Below are 18,428 nucleotides of genomic sequence, written 5' to 3' on the forward strand. Positions count from 1 at the left end.
ACAGGTGCAGCAGATCCCCAGAATAAACAACTTTATGAGTACTTCCATGTGTCTTATTTGTTGTAAACTGATGCACATGCATTTAATTTCTTTAATGTCACGCACATTAGCAATGCTATCAACCCTGATCTGAAGAGAAAAAAAGATGATGCTGCAAGCTGCTCATTCAGAGACTGTGCAAATTCTTATGCAGGATAGCCAGAGTGAGCCAAATTCAGAAACCACATTTAAAAAGGTATAACTGCTTATCTACCTGGAATGTGTCACAGAGCCTAATCTGAGCAAATAGGTCTCTCTGGAGACCTACTCTTTTTTTTTTTGAGGAGGCTCACACTTGGTTACTCACATGTAACTTATACTTCCTTAAACATGACATCTGAATTTGGTTCACTCAGTTTAAGCTGATCCTACTTACATAATAAGGGATCAGAAGCAAGCAATGCAACACACAAAACTTTCAGCAGTTCTAATATTAAATGAGGACTCTCTCCAATATGATACTCAAAGTGTTTATGTAATTACTGCTACTTACCATGACATGTTTTTCTATCAGGCAGCAGAACAAAACCTCTCGGGCAGGTGCAGTAATAGGAACCAGGGATGTTCACACAGCCCAAAGTACAGCCATGATTCCAGAAGCCACACTCATTGATATCTGCCAAAAGAAGCACTTGGTCTGTCAGAATAATGTTATCAGCCAGTGTGAGGGAATTTGATTAATGAAACAAACCAACAGTCTTCAAGAAGTACCTCTTTTTCCCATTCATTTTACAAAAATATGTTGGTCCTAATGTATGATAAAAAAGCAGGTTTGCAGACCTTATTCAAATAAAATTTAAAAACCTTCTAGCAAAACCTACTCAGGCTGCATGTGTCCAGCATAGGCACCTAGAGGACTTTCAAAAGTACGCCTTCTCATACAGATTTCCAGTGCCAGTTAAATCCTGTGTCCACCCAAAAAATTTACATTAGACACTTTCTTCAGACAAAAAATTCTTTTAAAAAATTTGGCTCCAACATGACTTAAGTAAAATTCTCAAAACACAGAAGTGGATGTATCACTTCTCATCACAGAAGATGAAATTCAGAAAGCAATCCTGGTGAATTTCCTGAGAACTGGATGGCTGCTGCTCAGGCAGGTCTGTAAATCCTGTAAGCTAGAAATTTTGATGCCTTTATGTCTTTTCAAATCTGGTTACATAGTGAAAAAGATGCTTCTAAAAGTGATATGTTAGCTACTATTAATAGTAATGTTAGATTTTTATTAAAACAATCCAGATCAAAACATTTAGAAGCATGGTAAGAATTTGTGTCTTTTTTGAAAGTGGGACTTAAGACAGCCATCTTGTTGCAGGATTTTTCAATGTTTCACCTTTAGTGATACATCTGTTTTAATTTTTAATAAAAATTAAATTAGCAACCATAAGCATGTCTACTTATCTGACACTCCTTTAACTACTCGGGCTAAGACCAAAATTTCTTGCAAGAATAGCACTTGTGGCACTTTCATAGGTCTCCTTCTAGACTATTTCAGAACATGGAAGGACACAAAACTGAAATGGCACAACTGGAATTTTTAAGAACTCAGAGTGTTTTTTCATAAAATATGAGTAAAGTAAAAGAACAGAAGAATTTTTTCATCTGATGGAATAAAGCTGATGGGAGATTCACGTATTACCTTCACAGAACTGTTTATTTCGACTTAAAATAAAGCCACTAGAACATTTACACCGATGAGTCCTTGAGTCTGGCCTGCAGATTCTTCTTCTGCACTTTTCTTTGTTCAAGTCACAGGTTCCTTTTTCTGGAAGAACAAATATAGTGTAAACGTAATGGGGTTCTTTACCATATCAACCTTCAAGGAGAAACTATTCTGAGCAAAGTGATGTGTCTTCTTCTCAACAGCTACTTGCTCAACCCGAGGAACTTCTTATTAATAGAAATAACTTCTATTGTTTTCTATTGGTAAAATCGGGCTAAAAAGTCACTATGAAAATTAAAGTACTTGGAAGATTAAGAGTAGGTCTGTGCAAATGATAATTTCTAGCTCCGTGTCAGCATAAGCATATCTAGAGAGAGCCTGAAGTAGGGGACAGTTTGGTTTGGGTGCATACCTATAGTCACTATGAAAGGGAAAACCCTGCATAGCAGGCTTTGTATGCCACCAGTCCTGCACAGTATTACGTTACCAGGCTCTGTAAAACACTCAGAAAGAAGAGAGCAACAGAGAGACAGCACACACGCAAAAAGAGACAGAAGAGAGATTTAAAAAGAGAGAGAGTATACGAAGTCTGGAAATTATTAGCACAAAGCAGTGCTCAAGTCTCACATTATTTAACAAAAAAATAGCTGGACAGATCATAATGACCATATGTTTCATTTGGACAAAAAGTCTCAGCACAGTCTAAAGAATCTTTGTACTGGAGTGGATCCTGGTTTCTGACTATAAGAAATACAAGTGTTATAAATCTTGAACTCAGGTTTAAAACTCGGGATGTTTCTGATGTCCAAGATATGCTCAAAGTTTCTTCAAAGGAAGCAGAAAAAAGTACCCAACAGACCCCGAGAAGCCTTCCTCCTTCTGCTGCTTCACTGAAAAAGGCAAACAGGTATTCACGTATCCTTTTTCACGGGAACAATTTGCAGGGTGTCTGTGCTCAGCTATCTTTTAGAGCTGGTGCTTATGGTTTTATTTCTGCCTCCCAAACTATTATTTTTGTTTTAATCTTCCTAATCTTCTTCTGGGGTTGTTTGCCCCTTTCCCAAGCTAAGAATAGCTGAACTGCTGCTACTGAATGTGGGTATGCAGCCACCCACACACAACATTGTCTTTGCCCTGTGCTGTCTGTGTAACATATAAGAGAACAGGGGCTCATACAGGCAAAGAAATTTGTACGTGAACAATTTTCTTGTGCTATTTCCAATTCACCTTCCAAATTCCAAGAGATGGAAAGTAGCATAATATTTAAATTTGACATTTAGTCTTCTGCTAGCCACGACAGAGAAAATGCTGGCCATTTGGTGGAATGACAAATCATATCTATAAAAGACTGAAATAATTTCCCAGACAGACACTTCAGCTTGGCTGAAATCATCGACATTGTACTTATTTGGATCAAACTGATTAATTCTTCTGTGACAGAAGTTGTATCAGTAAATGAAAAATGATGAATGGATGACTAGGTGGATATTATCTATCTTATTAAGCATGTTAACTTTTGAGAGACTTGAATTTTACATAGTTTTAGTTGAGCCTCTCTTTTTGTAGAACTGGTTTTGGACTTGACCCTTAATCTTTGTCCCTCCTGCAACTGAATCAGGAACATATAGTAGTGGGGTGTCTAATCTTCAAATACAGAACTCATTAGAATGACAAAAGTGCAAGTACGTGCAATCACAAAACAATACAAAACAGAAACAAGACCACATTCAAGGCTGCATCTTATGCTTATCACTGGTGCTGATTTTCTGCCCCTTGCTTGTACCATTATTGGTCTAATGAGACCTAAGACAACCAGAAATTACAGGAGAAATAACAGAAGCTATAATTTTGCCATCTGGGCAATCTCAAGAAGATATTCTTTTTTAACTGAATAATTATTCGAACTCGATATTGCCAAATCAATATGTAAAAAAAATAATCACATTTCAAAACTTAAAGTGAATGGTGACTAAATTATGAATCATGATGTTTTAAAGGTAATCTTTTCTGGAAAAACAACCATTATGAACAATACTTTCTAGTTTGTTTGGTTTTTTTGTGGTTTGGTTTTTTCCCTCCCATCACCTCTCTTCTATGGAAATGGGTGTTCTCAGATAATAGCCTGATGCTGGTATCTTACCCTGAAAAGAAACATAACGTAATTCCTCCAAGAAAATATCCTGAGTGTACTGAATATCATTAATCTGTCAGAGAAGATACTTCAAAAAAATTCCAGAGGCAGTCTTTGAGATTTTAAGGTAATTAACATATTTTATGAGCCATTAATAAAAGTCTAAAGAACATTCCAGCAGGCATTTATAAATACACATACTGTCATCAAATCAAGGGTTAGCTGTCAAAAAGAATTGCGGTAAATTAGAGGCCCTCTTCCAGACATTACCATACTAAAGTTGTTGTGTGGGGTTATAGCAACCCCCTAGCTGAATTAATGCTCTTCTCTCTACTTATTGGCCCTGACCAATCCAGGAAAGTCTTTCAAAAGAGAAAGGGAAGAAGGGACATGAGGAATTCAAGTAGTAAAGTAAATAATCCAAATTCCAGTAAAAAATCAGATCATGTTAGTTGAGCACTTCTCATCAGTTCCCTTTTCATCTGAAGGAACTCACTTGCTATCTGCTTTAAAGAAGGCCTGATAATTCACGGCTGACACTACATTGCAACATACACTTTCTTAGCTTCTACAGAGCATCCAATTAGTCTAGGTATGCTTTTATCTCCATGTTTCTCTGTTGTAAGAGCAGCTATAAATCTCATTTGTACTCCAGGCTCATTAGTCCTGCTTTCATCCCAGTTCTTGCACTGGATAAGCCAAGCAACATACATGCAAAGTCCAAAAGGTTCATCTGGATTCAGCCTGTTAAGCTTCTTTCTACTCCATCACTTCCCAGACATTTTTACAAGAAGGTATTTGGAATAAAAAAAAGACCTACTGCTGACAGCACTTACTGCCATACAAAAATTTACTAAACGTGTTGGAAATACAGGGGTATATACTGCAAGGCATTTAAAAACACTGGTAGTTTATTTATTAATAAAGGTGGGGAAACCCTCTTTCCAACAGAAAGGGAAACACTGGAAAGCAGCATGTTATTGTGGAAGAAGTGGAGTTAATCTTCTGAGAGAAGAATAAAAGCTAAGTGTCCTTAGTCGATGAAATTGTGCTACACACTCTTGTGGCGAGGACATATGTAACACAACCAATAGCCCCTGAGATTCAGGAGACCACTGTCATGAACTACCTTTCTTGGTCATTGTTTCCTCCTCTCCGACTTCATGCATATACAGACATGGTAACAGACACCCAAGGAGGCCTCATGAGACCTTCCAAATCTCATTGTAACAACCCTGAGATGTGTGGACATGCCACACTGCCTGTACCACAAACATATCCTTCCCTAGTTACTCTGTATGAGAGCACCAAACGTGTCCGTTGAAAAAAGTGCTTCCATTTGCCAGGATGACCGTTTTCCTCAAAGGAAGCACAGAACAGGTATTATCTCTGAATGGAGGGTCCCTGCATTTACAACTATAAGCTTGATTTCCAGGAAGACTTTCTCTTCTGCATCTCAACAGCTCTTTGCACTGCAAACGAAGCATTTGAAGAAGAAAGTTCCCTTGAAGATTTTGATTTTTCCCACTCAGACCAGGCTTCGGGAAGAAGAGACAGCATGGCACCATAAAAAGCTGTTGGTTGGCATGAAGAAAGACAAAGCCTATTTTATAGTAGATATTTAGAAATGGTTCGAGATATTTAGTTTCATTTTTGCTCATATGAACAAACACTACTTTCTCCTCATGTCTGTATACTACCTATACCTCTGGGAACCCACGACCATCTTCCCTTGGAAGTTCTGCAACCATTGCTTGACACAAAAATGCCTCTATGTTGTTTGGTCAGTTGTTCATACCCAAGCAAAACTGGTGACAAAGCTGTTCCATTAAAGCAAGAATACTCTATGTCTGCTTTCCAGAGATCAGAGAAAATATATTATTTCCCTGGACACCCTCCACTTCCTACTGCCTCAGCAGGAATCCTCAAGGAGGGTAAGCTATCCATAGTCAACTACCTTCTTTTTCTGATCCACAGTGAAAGGCAGTGACATGACCACCTCATACTGTAGGCTGCAACTGATATCAATTAAAGAGACCCAAGGCTCTTATTTCGTAGTTGTTATGGTAACTTCAAGTCTGTCTAAAATAGCCTGACTCTTCATCCAGCCATATCACAGCGAAGATGAGACATCCACAGTATCACTTGTAGGACATACTATGCACTTAAAAACCTTCAGTGCCCTAACAATCAGAGGTGTTTAGATGCACATTAGAATAAAACTTCCAGAAGGGAGCAGACACTTGATGAAGATAATCTACATGAAGGATTAAAAAGCTGTATGCTTTTGTGCATTTAGCAGGAAAGTATAAAAACGCCTTTGTGTAAACAAAGGGAAGAGAAGGAGAAAAATCACATTTATTGGCATGTGTATCCAGATACAGCACACTTCCAGCCTGACACACCAGCTGGAGTTACACACACCAGCTGGAACTGTGGATCACTGCAGTTAAAGGAAACTTCTTCCTTGACTTAGAATGATAGAATCATAGAATCATTTAGGTTGGAAAAGACCTTCAAAATCATCGAGTCCAACCATCATCCATGCCCACTAAACCATGTTCTGGAGTACCTCGTCTACGTGCTTTTTGAATACCTCCAGGGATGGTGACTCAACCACTTCCCTGGGCAGCCTGTTCCAATGTCTGACAACCCTCTCAGTAAAGAAATTTTTCCTAATATCTAACCTAAATCTCCCTTGCTGCAACTTGAAGCCATTTCCTCTCATCCTATCTCCAGCCACCTGACAGAAGAGACCAACACCCACCTCACTACAACCCCCTTTCAGGTAGTTGTAGATAGCGATAAAGTCTCCCCTCATCCTCCTCTTCTCCAGGCTAAACCACCCCAGTTCCCTCAGCCGGTCCTCATAGGACTTGTGCTCCAGGTCCTTCACCAGTTTCGTTGCCCTTCTCTGGACACGCTCCAGCACCCCAATGTCTTTCCTGTAGTGAGGGGCCCAAAACTGAACACAGTACTCGAGGTGCAGCCTCACCAGTGCTGAGTACAGGGGGACGATCACTTCCCTCATCCTGCTGGCCACACTATTTCTGATACAGGCCAGGATGCCGTTGGCCACCTTGGCCACCTGGGCACACTGCTGGCTCATATTCAGCCGGCTGTCAGCCAGCACACTGACTTCACTGAGGCCTGGAATTTTGCCAAAAAAAATTATTACTGTGAAAAATCAGAGTGTATGACATTATTATTCTCACACATACAACTGTATCATTACAGTTTACTTACCAAAATCCTGAGAATCTGTTCTTGCGCCTGGCTGTTTAAATGGATGTACAACTTTTATCTCCACTGGTGGAAAAAATGATGGCTTCAGGCTAATTGTGACTACAACCTTTCCAGTATACTTGTTGGCTCTCCATATCATACCAGATTTCAACTCTGAATAGTACAGGTGCTCAGCAAAGAGAGACATACCAAGCAATTGATGTCTACAACAAAGAGAAGATAACACAAAGTGGCACATTACATGATCCCTGTATATTTACTCAGTCATACATTTTCTGAGCATCTAGTTCAGTCAAGTTCACTGTAAATAAACTTTGTATTCTTATGTATCTTATAGTATCTTGTATATATGAGAATCAGATGAGGTGTCAGAGACATTCCCAAATAATCCAGCACCCAGAATCCTGCAGATTTGCAAGAAATAGATGCAAAATGGATAACCTGCATTTCTTACAGGTTATATTGTCCTGTGTACAACAGGTCCTGTTGTTCAGGACTGATTCAAATGACAGAGAAAGCCTAGGTATCACCCTGCTTCTGGAGAACCCAGCAACTAAAATGGACACTTGCTTTGTTAAAGGATGTAGGCCAGATAAATTCTCCCATTTCCCAATTTCCAGTGCCTGCTCTGACACTTCTGCCTGTCCCAGGAAATCAGGGTGGAGATGAAGGAGTAGGATGTTCCTAAAATCCATCTTGCTGCTTCTCCTATCACAGGAATTTATTTTCCATTTGCTGGTCAGTTATAGCAGCCAGCAGGAACCACAAAACGGCGCAGTTTTAAATAAGAGGGAAAGCAGAAAAATACTGAAAGAGGGATTTTTGGCCTCCACTCTCCAGTACATATTCCAGGTAGAAAAAGGAGAATCTATATCATCCAGGCTCAAAGGGAAAGTGTTGATGTCCTAGTGAACACCAGCCAGCTTGAAGGAGAAAGGGTAGAGAAAAATCCGATGCGACAGCTGGCAACGTAGGGAGAAACCAGCTTTGTGTTCATCGTATGCAAATGGTGTGCTGCATATTTAAAGCAGGAGCCTGGCGAAACCACGCCTTTTTCTCATTTTGCCATTGGCAATCCCTATTACACATATGCCGATCCAGCCATACTGACAGAAACTGCAGTGCTATAGGGTAACCTTTTCCTGAGCACCTCGCTGAAAACACACCCACCACAGAACATCTGTGTCACTGCAAAGCATGAAGGCCAAATATTAAAGGCATCCAAAAGCACAGGAGTCTAACAGCCCCCTGTGCTTAGCCCCGGCACCGGGGATCAGAGGGGAGCAAGTCTGTTGCATAGGACAGTTTTCGCCACATCTGCTGATGCTTGCTGGAGAGCCTGAGCGCAGGCCTGAGCCTCCCCGCCTGGCAGCGAAGGAGGACAACAGGCTTAGAGGAGAATAGGAAAGACCTGATCTAGCTCAGTCTCTTGAGTACAGCTCAGACACCTGAGCTCACCCACTGTGACCTTGGACAAATCATTTAATCTCTGCTTTTGGCTTCTCTATCTGCAGAAAAAGGCCACTCATAAACACTCAGAGAGGATTTCTACGGATTAAGTAGTTATCATTTGCTAAAAAGCTTGGAAGATGGAGAGTACTGAGTGGCAGTGTTATCCTTACAAGAGTGACTTTTTTCCATTTTCCTATCAGTAGTTTTAGATTTACAGTTACAGGCCATTTGCACTACACTTTATACTCCTTATTGTGTTATGAACTGACAAAATAAAAGGGAGAATGAGGAAGAGAGCTTAACTGCATCCCCAGGAAATGAGCATTTCATTTCTGACAAGCTCAGGAAAACTCACCGGGCAGAATTTTTGAGCATACGAACAGCTCCACCATCATAGTTGCATGATCCAATATGGGAAATCTCTTTCCCATGGTCATGTTGGATCCAGTAGATCCTCGTGTCAACCAGATCTAGTGAGATGGCCTTTATTTTTACTGTGGTTCTTAAAACATTTCTCACATCACTTCCACTGATGGACACTCGGTGTATGCTGGAAACTGTACCATCTGAAGACCAAAATAATAGCCTGCAGGCAAGAGAGGTTTGTTTTGGAAAAAAAAACAAAAATGAAAAACAAAACCAAAAAACAAACGCCACATTTGCAAGATCACATCACTGCTACACACTCCTTGTTTAGTTGTTCCTATATACAGAATTTTTCAGTCTTACCACACTGCTTTCAGAACCAAAATTAATAATAAAGCAAGGGACTTAATACATACTCACCTATTTCAAGAAAGCCCCGTAGACATCTCCACTTAACATAGCTCTATGAAGAATGGAAATAATTTTTGACAACAAAGTGTTGTCTGTTTCACAGAAGCAATGTTACCACTAAAGTTTTGTTACAGTTTTTTTCTTATTTTAATAAATAGGTTTCTATCAGAGACTATATGACTGTTCAAGGAAGCAATGAGATACTAGAAATTTCTCTCAGGTAGGTCAAGCAGGAATCAGCTCAGCTTAACCATGAAGCACTATTGTCTGTCTCTCTCCTTTGTTTGGCCATGCAGTCAGAGAAGGAAACTGGAATAACCTCTCAAATCTACGGATAACTCCTGCAAACTTGGGGAAAGGCATGTCTTTGAGGCAGATCCACATTGCCCTCTGCCTCTGGGAAGAATCTATCTCCAGAAACTCTAGCTGAGCACATCACTTAAGTGCTTAACTTAAAAATACCATTTCTATGATTGTTCTCATTTCTTTCTACCTTCCTGCTGGTTATAGCAGACAGACTATGCTGTTATTAAATTAAGACACAGTCAAAATACAGCTTCAATACTCAAAACAGTTATGCACTGAAACTACTTATATGTCAAGTTATTCATGGATCAGACCCCAGATTTACCAATGTGACTAAGGTTAACAACAGTTCTTCCAAATCATTTATGTATATTTTATTTTTTAATGTTTGGGTTTAGATTCTTTGCCTGGGTTTCTTATGCACAAAAATTCCAAGAAGCATCATCATTTTGCCTTGTCTTCACAAAATTGCAGAATTTATACGTACAAAAAAATGTAGCATAAAGCCAGCTTTACTATGTTTATTTTAAGAATTTGTTAAAGGCCCCAAAATGGATTAGATCTCCCTGGCAAGGGACTATACCAAACTAGTGAGAAGAATCAGCCCCTGCCTCACAGCTTTTCCTTACATTACATAGTCTATATAGGTTATTAATGTAGAGGTGAAAACATGTTTCCAGAAGGATAGCCCGATTTTATACTGCCATTTTTAAACATTTTATTAATATCTGCTTGCATTTCTAGAGCACCTGTTATTTAGGAAATGTCACTACTCTGGAAGTTTGGAGAAATGCTAGGATTCTCTTTTTACAGATAAGGAAATTAAGAAACAAAGGTGACTATAGGGTTATAGTCTCTATGCGCAACTTTTGCAAATCATTGTAGGGGCAGAATATGATATGAACAAACAGGAAGACAGAAAAAGAATGAAGATTAGAAACTGGCTTGAGTAATTGCCAGCCTTTACTGTATTTGCCTTCTATTTTTCTTTAGTTTTAATCCTTATTTTTTGGCATTTCTAAACACCATTAAAAAAAATCAAATCAATCTTACAGCAATAGTTACATTATTACTACTAAAATAATCCTATTATTACTACTAAAATAATCTGCTAATATCCAGACACATCTTTTGAGAAAAACTTTATTATTAGGGTATCACATTGACCTTCATTACTTAAGAGTTGCACACATTTGAAGGAAGACATTGTTAATATCAGATTTAGTTCATGTTTACACCTGTGCACGTAAACATACTGGGCGTTTTAATTCACTTTACATGAAAAATAGAGCCCTCAGGGTTTTCATACAGGCAAATTACCATAGGGCATAAAAATGATGTCAGACTTCTTGGAGTCTACTTTCTTTACAGTTTATCACTGGCCTACTGGCCTCCCTGTAAGCACATGAGTACAGCTTTTAAGCATGGTGAATCACACCTGGGTGAATATAGGCACTTGAGTCTCCCCAGACTTTTGCCTAAATTCAGCAAATATATCCTTATAATGCCATTTGTAACATGTGTTTCAGTGGCATTTGATGGTAGCTTTAAGGACTTGTGAATATTTCCAAGACTGGCAAATACTACATTCAAAAGCAAAAAACAGGAAAAAAAAATATATAGGCTGATGTTCAGGCCTTTAAATCCTACCCAAATGACAAGACTCCAATGAATACTAGTAATGCTACTAGCATTCAGAAGATTGGTTTATGTATAAATGTACTAGGAAAAGACACATAAGCCTTAATATTAAAATAGTTTCACACACTGCTGAGCAACTTTATTGCAAATCAGAAGTGGCAACAGAAACATGCTTTTGCTGTACTAAAGAGAAGCATCTCAAAGTCTGCTCAAGCTTTTATTTTGCAACTTTAATGGAAGAGGTTTATGAGTAAAGAGAAATTAGCATGGAGAGACCACTGTGACAATTCATACTGATAATTCCTGAGGAGGCCAAATCTCTTATATGAGCACGGTTCTCAGCATAAATGGCTTGAAGCTGAAAGAAGCATCTTTATGAAGGCCAAATTACTAGTGACACAAAGTAGCAACGGTAGATTCAGAACCAATATTCAGAGCAACTGACAGAGTGACAAGGGAAACAGGAGCAAAACTGTAAGTTTAGACCTTTTTTCAGAAAACATACCAATTTATATTCTATGTGTGCCAGGTTTGGAGCACAAGGGACTCCCAGCATTTGCAGGCATCATTCCCCTTGTTGCTCCAGTCCTGCTTTCTGCTGCCTTTGAGAAAGGACCAGCAGTGCCTCTTTTCCCTCAGCTCTCCTCACTAGCAAAATTTTCCCTGATGACCAAGAGGTATAGATTCTGCATTAGACTTCAGTGGGCTTTTTCCCACACGCTTCTCTATTTATCTCTTATATGCTTATTAATCTTTTATCCTCTTTTGGCAAAGTTCAGGGAGGTATTGGACTGTAGATAATACACCGTGCACAGACTAGCCCAGCAGCCTATGAACCACAATCATTGTACTTTGCATATTTTGAGTCCACTTCAATGAAATTACTAACCTAGTTAAAATTACCTTTGCTCAGCATCAATAGTAATCCTTGTGGGATGACCAACATCTCTTAGAAGAACTCTGCGTTTTTTCCCATTCATGTCTGTTGCTTCTATGGTTCCTTTCTGTCTATTGGCCCAGAGAATGTCTTGATTTATCCAGTCAATAACAAATCCCGAAATGCCTTTGTCTATGTAACATAGTCTCTGTGTAAAAAAAAAAAAAAAGAGTTAACAACAAGAAGCATCCTAATGATTACCCTAAACTTGACTTTCAGTGTAGGGAATAGGGTGCCAGACTGAAGGTTCCCATTTCATTCCTTTGCCTGCTTCATTTTCTCTCAGACCTGTACATATTTCTCTTTTGTATTCTGTAATCACTTTCATTTGGTTTTTGTACTTGCACATACACCTTATGAACTGAGTGACCCCCTGTGAAAGGCGAAAGTGTTCTCCATGAGAAATACATTGGACTGATCTTTTAGCTACAACTTCTTGCATTTGGCATACAGTTAAGCACCTAGATCTGTACTGTTACAGATGGAAGACTTCCTAACACACTGTTGCTGGACCCTGATCCTTAAAAATCAACATAAAATACATCAGTGAAGACTCCACATGGGTACACGAACACTGGCAATCTCTCTCAAACAAAAGAAGGCTCTCACAGCATTGAAGTTCAGCCACAACAACCTGTCTGTCCTACTTAATCAGCCGGATGCAATGAACTGCACCGCTTTTTCTGAACAACAGATGAAGTGCTAAAAGAAGCATTTATGCAACCATAGAAACCAATAAAAGGTTTGAGAAAAAATGAGTAGGAATTCAAGCACATTCTTCTCATACCATTTGTGCCAGTTTGAGTTACAGTAATCTGGAAGACAAACTTCTATAATGCCAGGGATTAATTTAAAACTGATAGAAACATTATTGACTTCAAAGCTTTAGTTTGTCTGAATTTCCTCTCCTTCCTCCCCTTTACTTGATCCACAGAAAATACTAAATGTACTGTGAATGCCAGTAAAACAGCCTAGACTCAGGACCATAACTATTATGACAGCAAAGACTATTAAGTAAGTCTGAAGTGCTCATCGATGAACAGGAATGGCAGAATTGTACCTGAAAAGCAGGTGGTTTCCATAAAGGATTTTATGCCCATTAACTTGGAGAATTCCAAAGAACTGATTACCTCTCGTTTTGTGCCATTCAGGTGAATTCTTTGAAGTAGTCGCCTTTCAGAGTCTACCCAATACACTTTCTCTTCTGTATAATGAAAATCCATAAGCGTTGACTGACCAGTATCAGCCACCAATCTTTCGTGATTTGTCCCCTCAGTGTCAATTCTAAAGATGGCATTTCCATGGCTAAAAAGTAGGAATGGTGCAGGGTCTGGTGTGGTGAAAACAAAAAGAGACCAATTAATAGATAAGCATTGCATTTTTGCTGCATTAAGTTCTTATCATTATTATACTAGCCAAAGAGAAAGTTCAGGATCTAACCATCTCTCTCATATTTTAATGATAACTTTCTAGGCCTATCACAGAGAACCAATAAGATATAAATGTAATGGTCCTTTTGCATTTAATGCTGAATGCTAGGTCAAAAATCTGAGTCATGAAACTGGGATTGCAGTGGTTGTTACCACTAATCCCAAATCCTACAGCCTGGCTGGGAGTCAGAAGAACCATTGCATGCATGCCAACAGGGGTTAGAAGAACTATGCCATGGATGCGTCTCCAAGTTGAAGACCACTTCCAACTATTGTGCTGTAGCAAGAATTTGTCACAGAGAGGCGGTCTGGAGTCTCACTTTAACTATCCAAACAGGGAAATCGAAGATCCCAAGACAGGGCAAAGGAAGAAGGTAGAGACAGTGGAGGTTTCTTGTGATCCAGAAGGCTGAAGGAAACCTAAAGACCTGTACTTAAAACTGCTACAGCTCAACAGCAACATCTCCTTCCAGACAAAAACTGTATTCATACTGAGTGAAGGGTAAGAGCTTATCAGTAACTTAAATAAAATATGTTAAAATGAAAGGTGTTCTAATTATGCCCCAAACTCTAGAAATCCAATTAAGGTTGAAAGTGATGAGCAACTAGGATGGTCCAAATAGCCTTAATTCAGCCTTAAAACCAGGTGATTATTATGGAAGTACAATTAGTAGGACATAACTGTTGGGGCTGCAGATTACACTACCCCAGTTTTATCAAGTCCTCTTTGTTATTTTTAGGGTATTGCCACAGGGCAGGGTTAAGATTGCCCAAAGAACCTCAACTGCATTTCCAAAGCACAATGGTTTTCATTTAGGCGATTTGAATATTATGGATGTCTATCAAGTGTGTGGCAAGGAAAGGAGTTTTTATGTAACCAGTCACATTTTAGCCTTCATTTAAAAAATGCTGTGGTTTAAGCCCAGCTGGCAGCAAAGCACCATGAGGCCACTTGCTCACTCCTCCCCCCCAGTGGGATGAGGAGGAGAAAATATAAAGAAAAGCTCGTGGGTCGAGACAAGGACAGGGAGGGATTACCCACCACTTATGGTCACAGGCAAAAACCAGACTCAACTTGGGGAAAAAACAAAATCAATTTAATTTACTACCAATCAAATAAAAGCCAAGGATAATGGGAAGTAAAACCAAATCTTAAAACACCTTCCCCCCTCCCCTCCCTTCTTCCCCGCTCAACTCCACTCCCGATTTCTCTACCTCCTCCCTGGTAGCGGCACAGGGGGACGGGGAATGGGGGTCTCCCACAGGAGACAGTCCTCCATGAACTTCTCTGGCACAGGTCCTTCCCATGGGCTGCAGTTCTTCACGAACTGCTCCAGCGGGTGTCCCTTCCACGGGGTGCAGTCCTTCAGTCACAGACTGCTCCAGCGCGGGCTTTCCCATGGAGTCACGGCCGTCTTTGGGGCATCCCCCTGCTCCGGCGTGGGCTCCTCCCCGGGCTGCAGGTGGGCATCTGCTCCCCCGCTCCCCTCCGCGGGCTGGGGGGGGACAGCCTGCCGTCTCACGACGGGCTGCAGGGGCATCCCCTCCTCCCCTGCTCCTCCTCCCCCTCCTTCTGCACTGACCTCGGTGTCTGCAGAGGGGATCCTCTCACATTCCAATCCCCCCACTCCCTACTGGTTCTCCTTCCTAAATCTGTTCTCCCAGAGGCGCTACCACCATCACTGTTTGGGTTGGCCTTGGCCAGAGGTGGGTCCGACTTGGAGCCGGGGAAGCTTCAAGCAGCTTCTCACAGGAGCCACCCCTGCAGCCCCTCCCCCGCTACCAAAACCCCACCACACAAACCCAAAACAAAGAAGAAATCGGGGTGGGGGGTGGGGTCGGTGTTCCTAATTAAAAAAAAAAAAAAAATGGGGATATACAGTCTAGTCTTTAATTTACCACTAAAACAAAATTCAAAGAAAGCCCATTGTGGTGGTAATGGTGGGGATTTATAACATGGTTGCCTGAAACGACAGATCATGGCATACAAGTAATGCTCTAACCAAGTGACTTTGAAATGCAATTATTGATATAGAACCAACAGAATGACAGCTTTCAAGCCTGTCTAACCACTTGTTGAAATGATCTTCCTGCAATGCAGAAGCAACTCTCTATTTATCAGGGATGGATATCATCAAAGATGCACTATCATCAGTTTTCTTGCACATATACTTTTGAAAATTAAATTGGTTTTATTGACCAGTTTTGCAACCTTTTAACTAAATATCTTCACTATTAGAATGAAACCTGAGGCTTTAAACTCAATAGACATCACTTCTACAAATTTTAGCCAGATGCTCCACCTTCATCACAGTTGCAAAGCTGTTTGATTTAACACCTTTCACAGCAGAGGAATGAGACCAATTTTGGTTTCTCCAAGTGAAGAAAGTTCCGACAAGTACCCAAGATGTAATTTTCTTCTGTTCACAACGAAGATGATCAGCGCCCTATTTCTATACTAACAGACTGGTTTGTATCTCAAGTTTTCAAGCTATCACCCAGTTATAACAGCTGCTTCTAGGATTTATAGTGATTCCCTTTTTTCTGCTGCTATTTGCACTGAGCAACCCCATGTGAGAATATTTAAACTATGAAGACTTGCTTTACGTAAATGGTAAATGAATGGTGAAGTGTAGCAAGGTTGATTTATCTCAGGAATTTGACAGCTGTACTGCCTGCATTTTTGCCAATTAGTTGACCAAGAGCATTTATATACTTTGTTTTTGTCCTTTCCACTCTCTGAATTTCCTATCAGGCACCCATGAATGAGGGCTGTAAATGGAACAGGGACCGAACAAATGTAACTTTGACTGCAGAGGCACCAGTCAGATTTGGGACTTAATTTTATCAGGGGTTTAATGAACAACACCTGCACCAAAGAGTTTCCTGTCTTTAAAACATGAGGGTATTTCACTTGGTGTACCCCCAATGGAAGGGTTTATTCCTAGCATAAGGGTTCCTTATTCATTACAGTAGCTCCTGAACCATCAGTCACTTTCTACTCTTGCTATAAATGTTAGTAATAATGTTAAAAAAAGTTGAAGTCCTCCAATATCGAGGTAGGATTTTTCTTTGAAAGATACCTGTGCACAGATATCACTGTGAGGTAACCTGTTTGTTTTCACTTCTCTTCAGTTCAGAATTGAAGAGTTTACAAAACATTTGATTAAAAAAAAAAAATTAGAAATACTATTTAAGGGGCTAGAGATGTTTAGGCAGCAGTACAAAAAATCCAGCTTGGGTCTTTGTGAGTCATGTGTTGCTGTCAATAATGATGATTCTAGGAGCTGACTGAAGTGATCCTGTTGGTGCCAATTTGGGAGCTACACAGAATACTTTTGGTTATGTTCATGGTCCCAAAGGCTACGTGCATAGGGACTCAAGTACATCTCCTACTTCTTGGGTCAGAAACATGCCCTGTCACATCCCATCTCTGCATTAGCAAGAGTCCCAGGTAAACATTAGTCAGAAAAAGAAAACCTGAGCTCCTGGATCCAAAGCATATCCCAGCATATCCCAGACAGGAACCAAAACCAGACATTCAGGAAACCAAGGTGGAGAAGTGAGAGGTGAACTTCAGAGCACTCCCACCTCATATTCTAGATGCAATATAGGGTTATACCAATCAATAAAATCCAACTAGATTTTTTTCCCTGGGTAGCATCAGTTGAGGACAAAATGAAGGATATTCAAAGGCCATAACTGTGGATATTTTTCTCTTAGAAGGGCTAAAAACTTTAAAAATTTAAATGCATCTTACACATTCAAAAATCAGTTTATACACTCAGGACAGAGCAAGGGGGAGAAAGAACTCACAGTAGCACTTATGTTTATTCAGAAACTGCCAATGGACCAAACAAAAACCAAGGACGTCCTGCTTACAATTTCACAGTGCTGTGAACCTAAACACACTGGAAAGACATCAACACCAACAGACTGAAAGAGGCAAAGGTAGCAAAATCTTGTGTAGTGCCATGTTTTCCTGGAAGTAGTAAGGATGGGGTAAGAGAGTTTACAGTTCTGAGCGCACAGGGAGAGTATGTCTACTAAACAAGAAGTCATTGTTTAGTTTTATTTGTTTGTTTTCATATGTTCATTCATCTCTCCACCACCATACTTCCCAGTCTTCACCATCATTCTTCTGTGGCACCCACTTTTGGCCTTGCCACATACCCACACAGTAGAAGAGGCAGTTTTTCTACCAGCAAACAAGAGCACGCCAGTTGCTGTCCAGTAGGAACCAGCTGGGCATGGTTCACTTTTTGAAAAATAATGCTAACGAAATCTCTAAAGCTCTTTTTTAGTCATCAGAAAAGAAAATGACCTTACCATTCACATAGCAAGACCGTTTGTCAATATCCAAAGTGTAGCCGGGCCGACAGGAGCAGATGTAGGACCCTGGAACATTGATACAGGTTTGGCCACAGGTTCCCAAACCACCTTCAAGGCATTCATCAATATCTGAAACATGGTTTTGAACAGATCAGGAAAATTCAGCCAGCAAAAGCAGCAAAGAGCAAAGAGAAAGGATACCCTTGACATGGTTATTTAATAATAATTGGTCACAAAATTTAATATCCCATCATTAAAAAAGGAGAGGAGGATGGCTGTATTGCTTCATGCATTCATTTCAGAATTATTGTTTTGTCTGTTGTCACACGCACAGCGATTGTTATTCTTTTTAAGAAGACTGTCCAGGGAAATTACCATTCTCCCAAGTGTCTGGGCACTCTGGTCCCTCCGTGATTGCCCAAACACAGGGAACAGACTTGTCTTGTACTCCATTTCTGTGATTTGCGTTATCAT

General features: G+C 40.1%; 1 protein-coding gene across 4 annotated transcripts in view; it reads right to left on the reverse strand.

The window, feature by feature from the left end:
- Positions 1-18,428, reverse strand: part of EGF (epidermal growth factor) — a 65,408-nt gene that overhangs the window by 37,317 nt on the left and 9,663 nt on the right. For all 4 annotated transcript variants that reach the window (XM_052774597.1, XM_052774582.1, XM_052774577.1 and 1 more), the window contains exons 2-8: positions 17,952-18,083; positions 13,323-13,522; positions 12,159-12,340; positions 8,887-9,117; positions 7,080-7,282; positions 1,679-1,804; positions 533-655 (exon numbers count right to left, since the gene is read on the reverse strand). In XM_052774597.1, the coding sequence (XP_052630557.1) occupies positions 533-655; positions 1,679-1,804; positions 7,080-7,282; positions 8,887-9,117; positions 12,159-12,340; positions 13,323-13,522; positions 17,952-18,083 (1,197 nt within the window). The remainder of the gene's footprint in view (positions 1-532; positions 656-1,678; positions 1,805-7,079; positions 7,283-8,886; positions 9,118-12,158; positions 12,341-13,322; positions 13,523-17,951; positions 18,084-18,428) is intronic.

The sequence above is a fragment of the Harpia harpyja genome, chromosome 2 (assembly GCF_026419915.1).
Source record: "Harpia harpyja isolate bHarHar1 chromosome 2, bHarHar1 primary haplotype, whole genome shotgun sequence".
NCBI lineage: Eukaryota > Metazoa > Chordata > Aves > Accipitriformes > Accipitridae > Harpia > Harpia harpyja.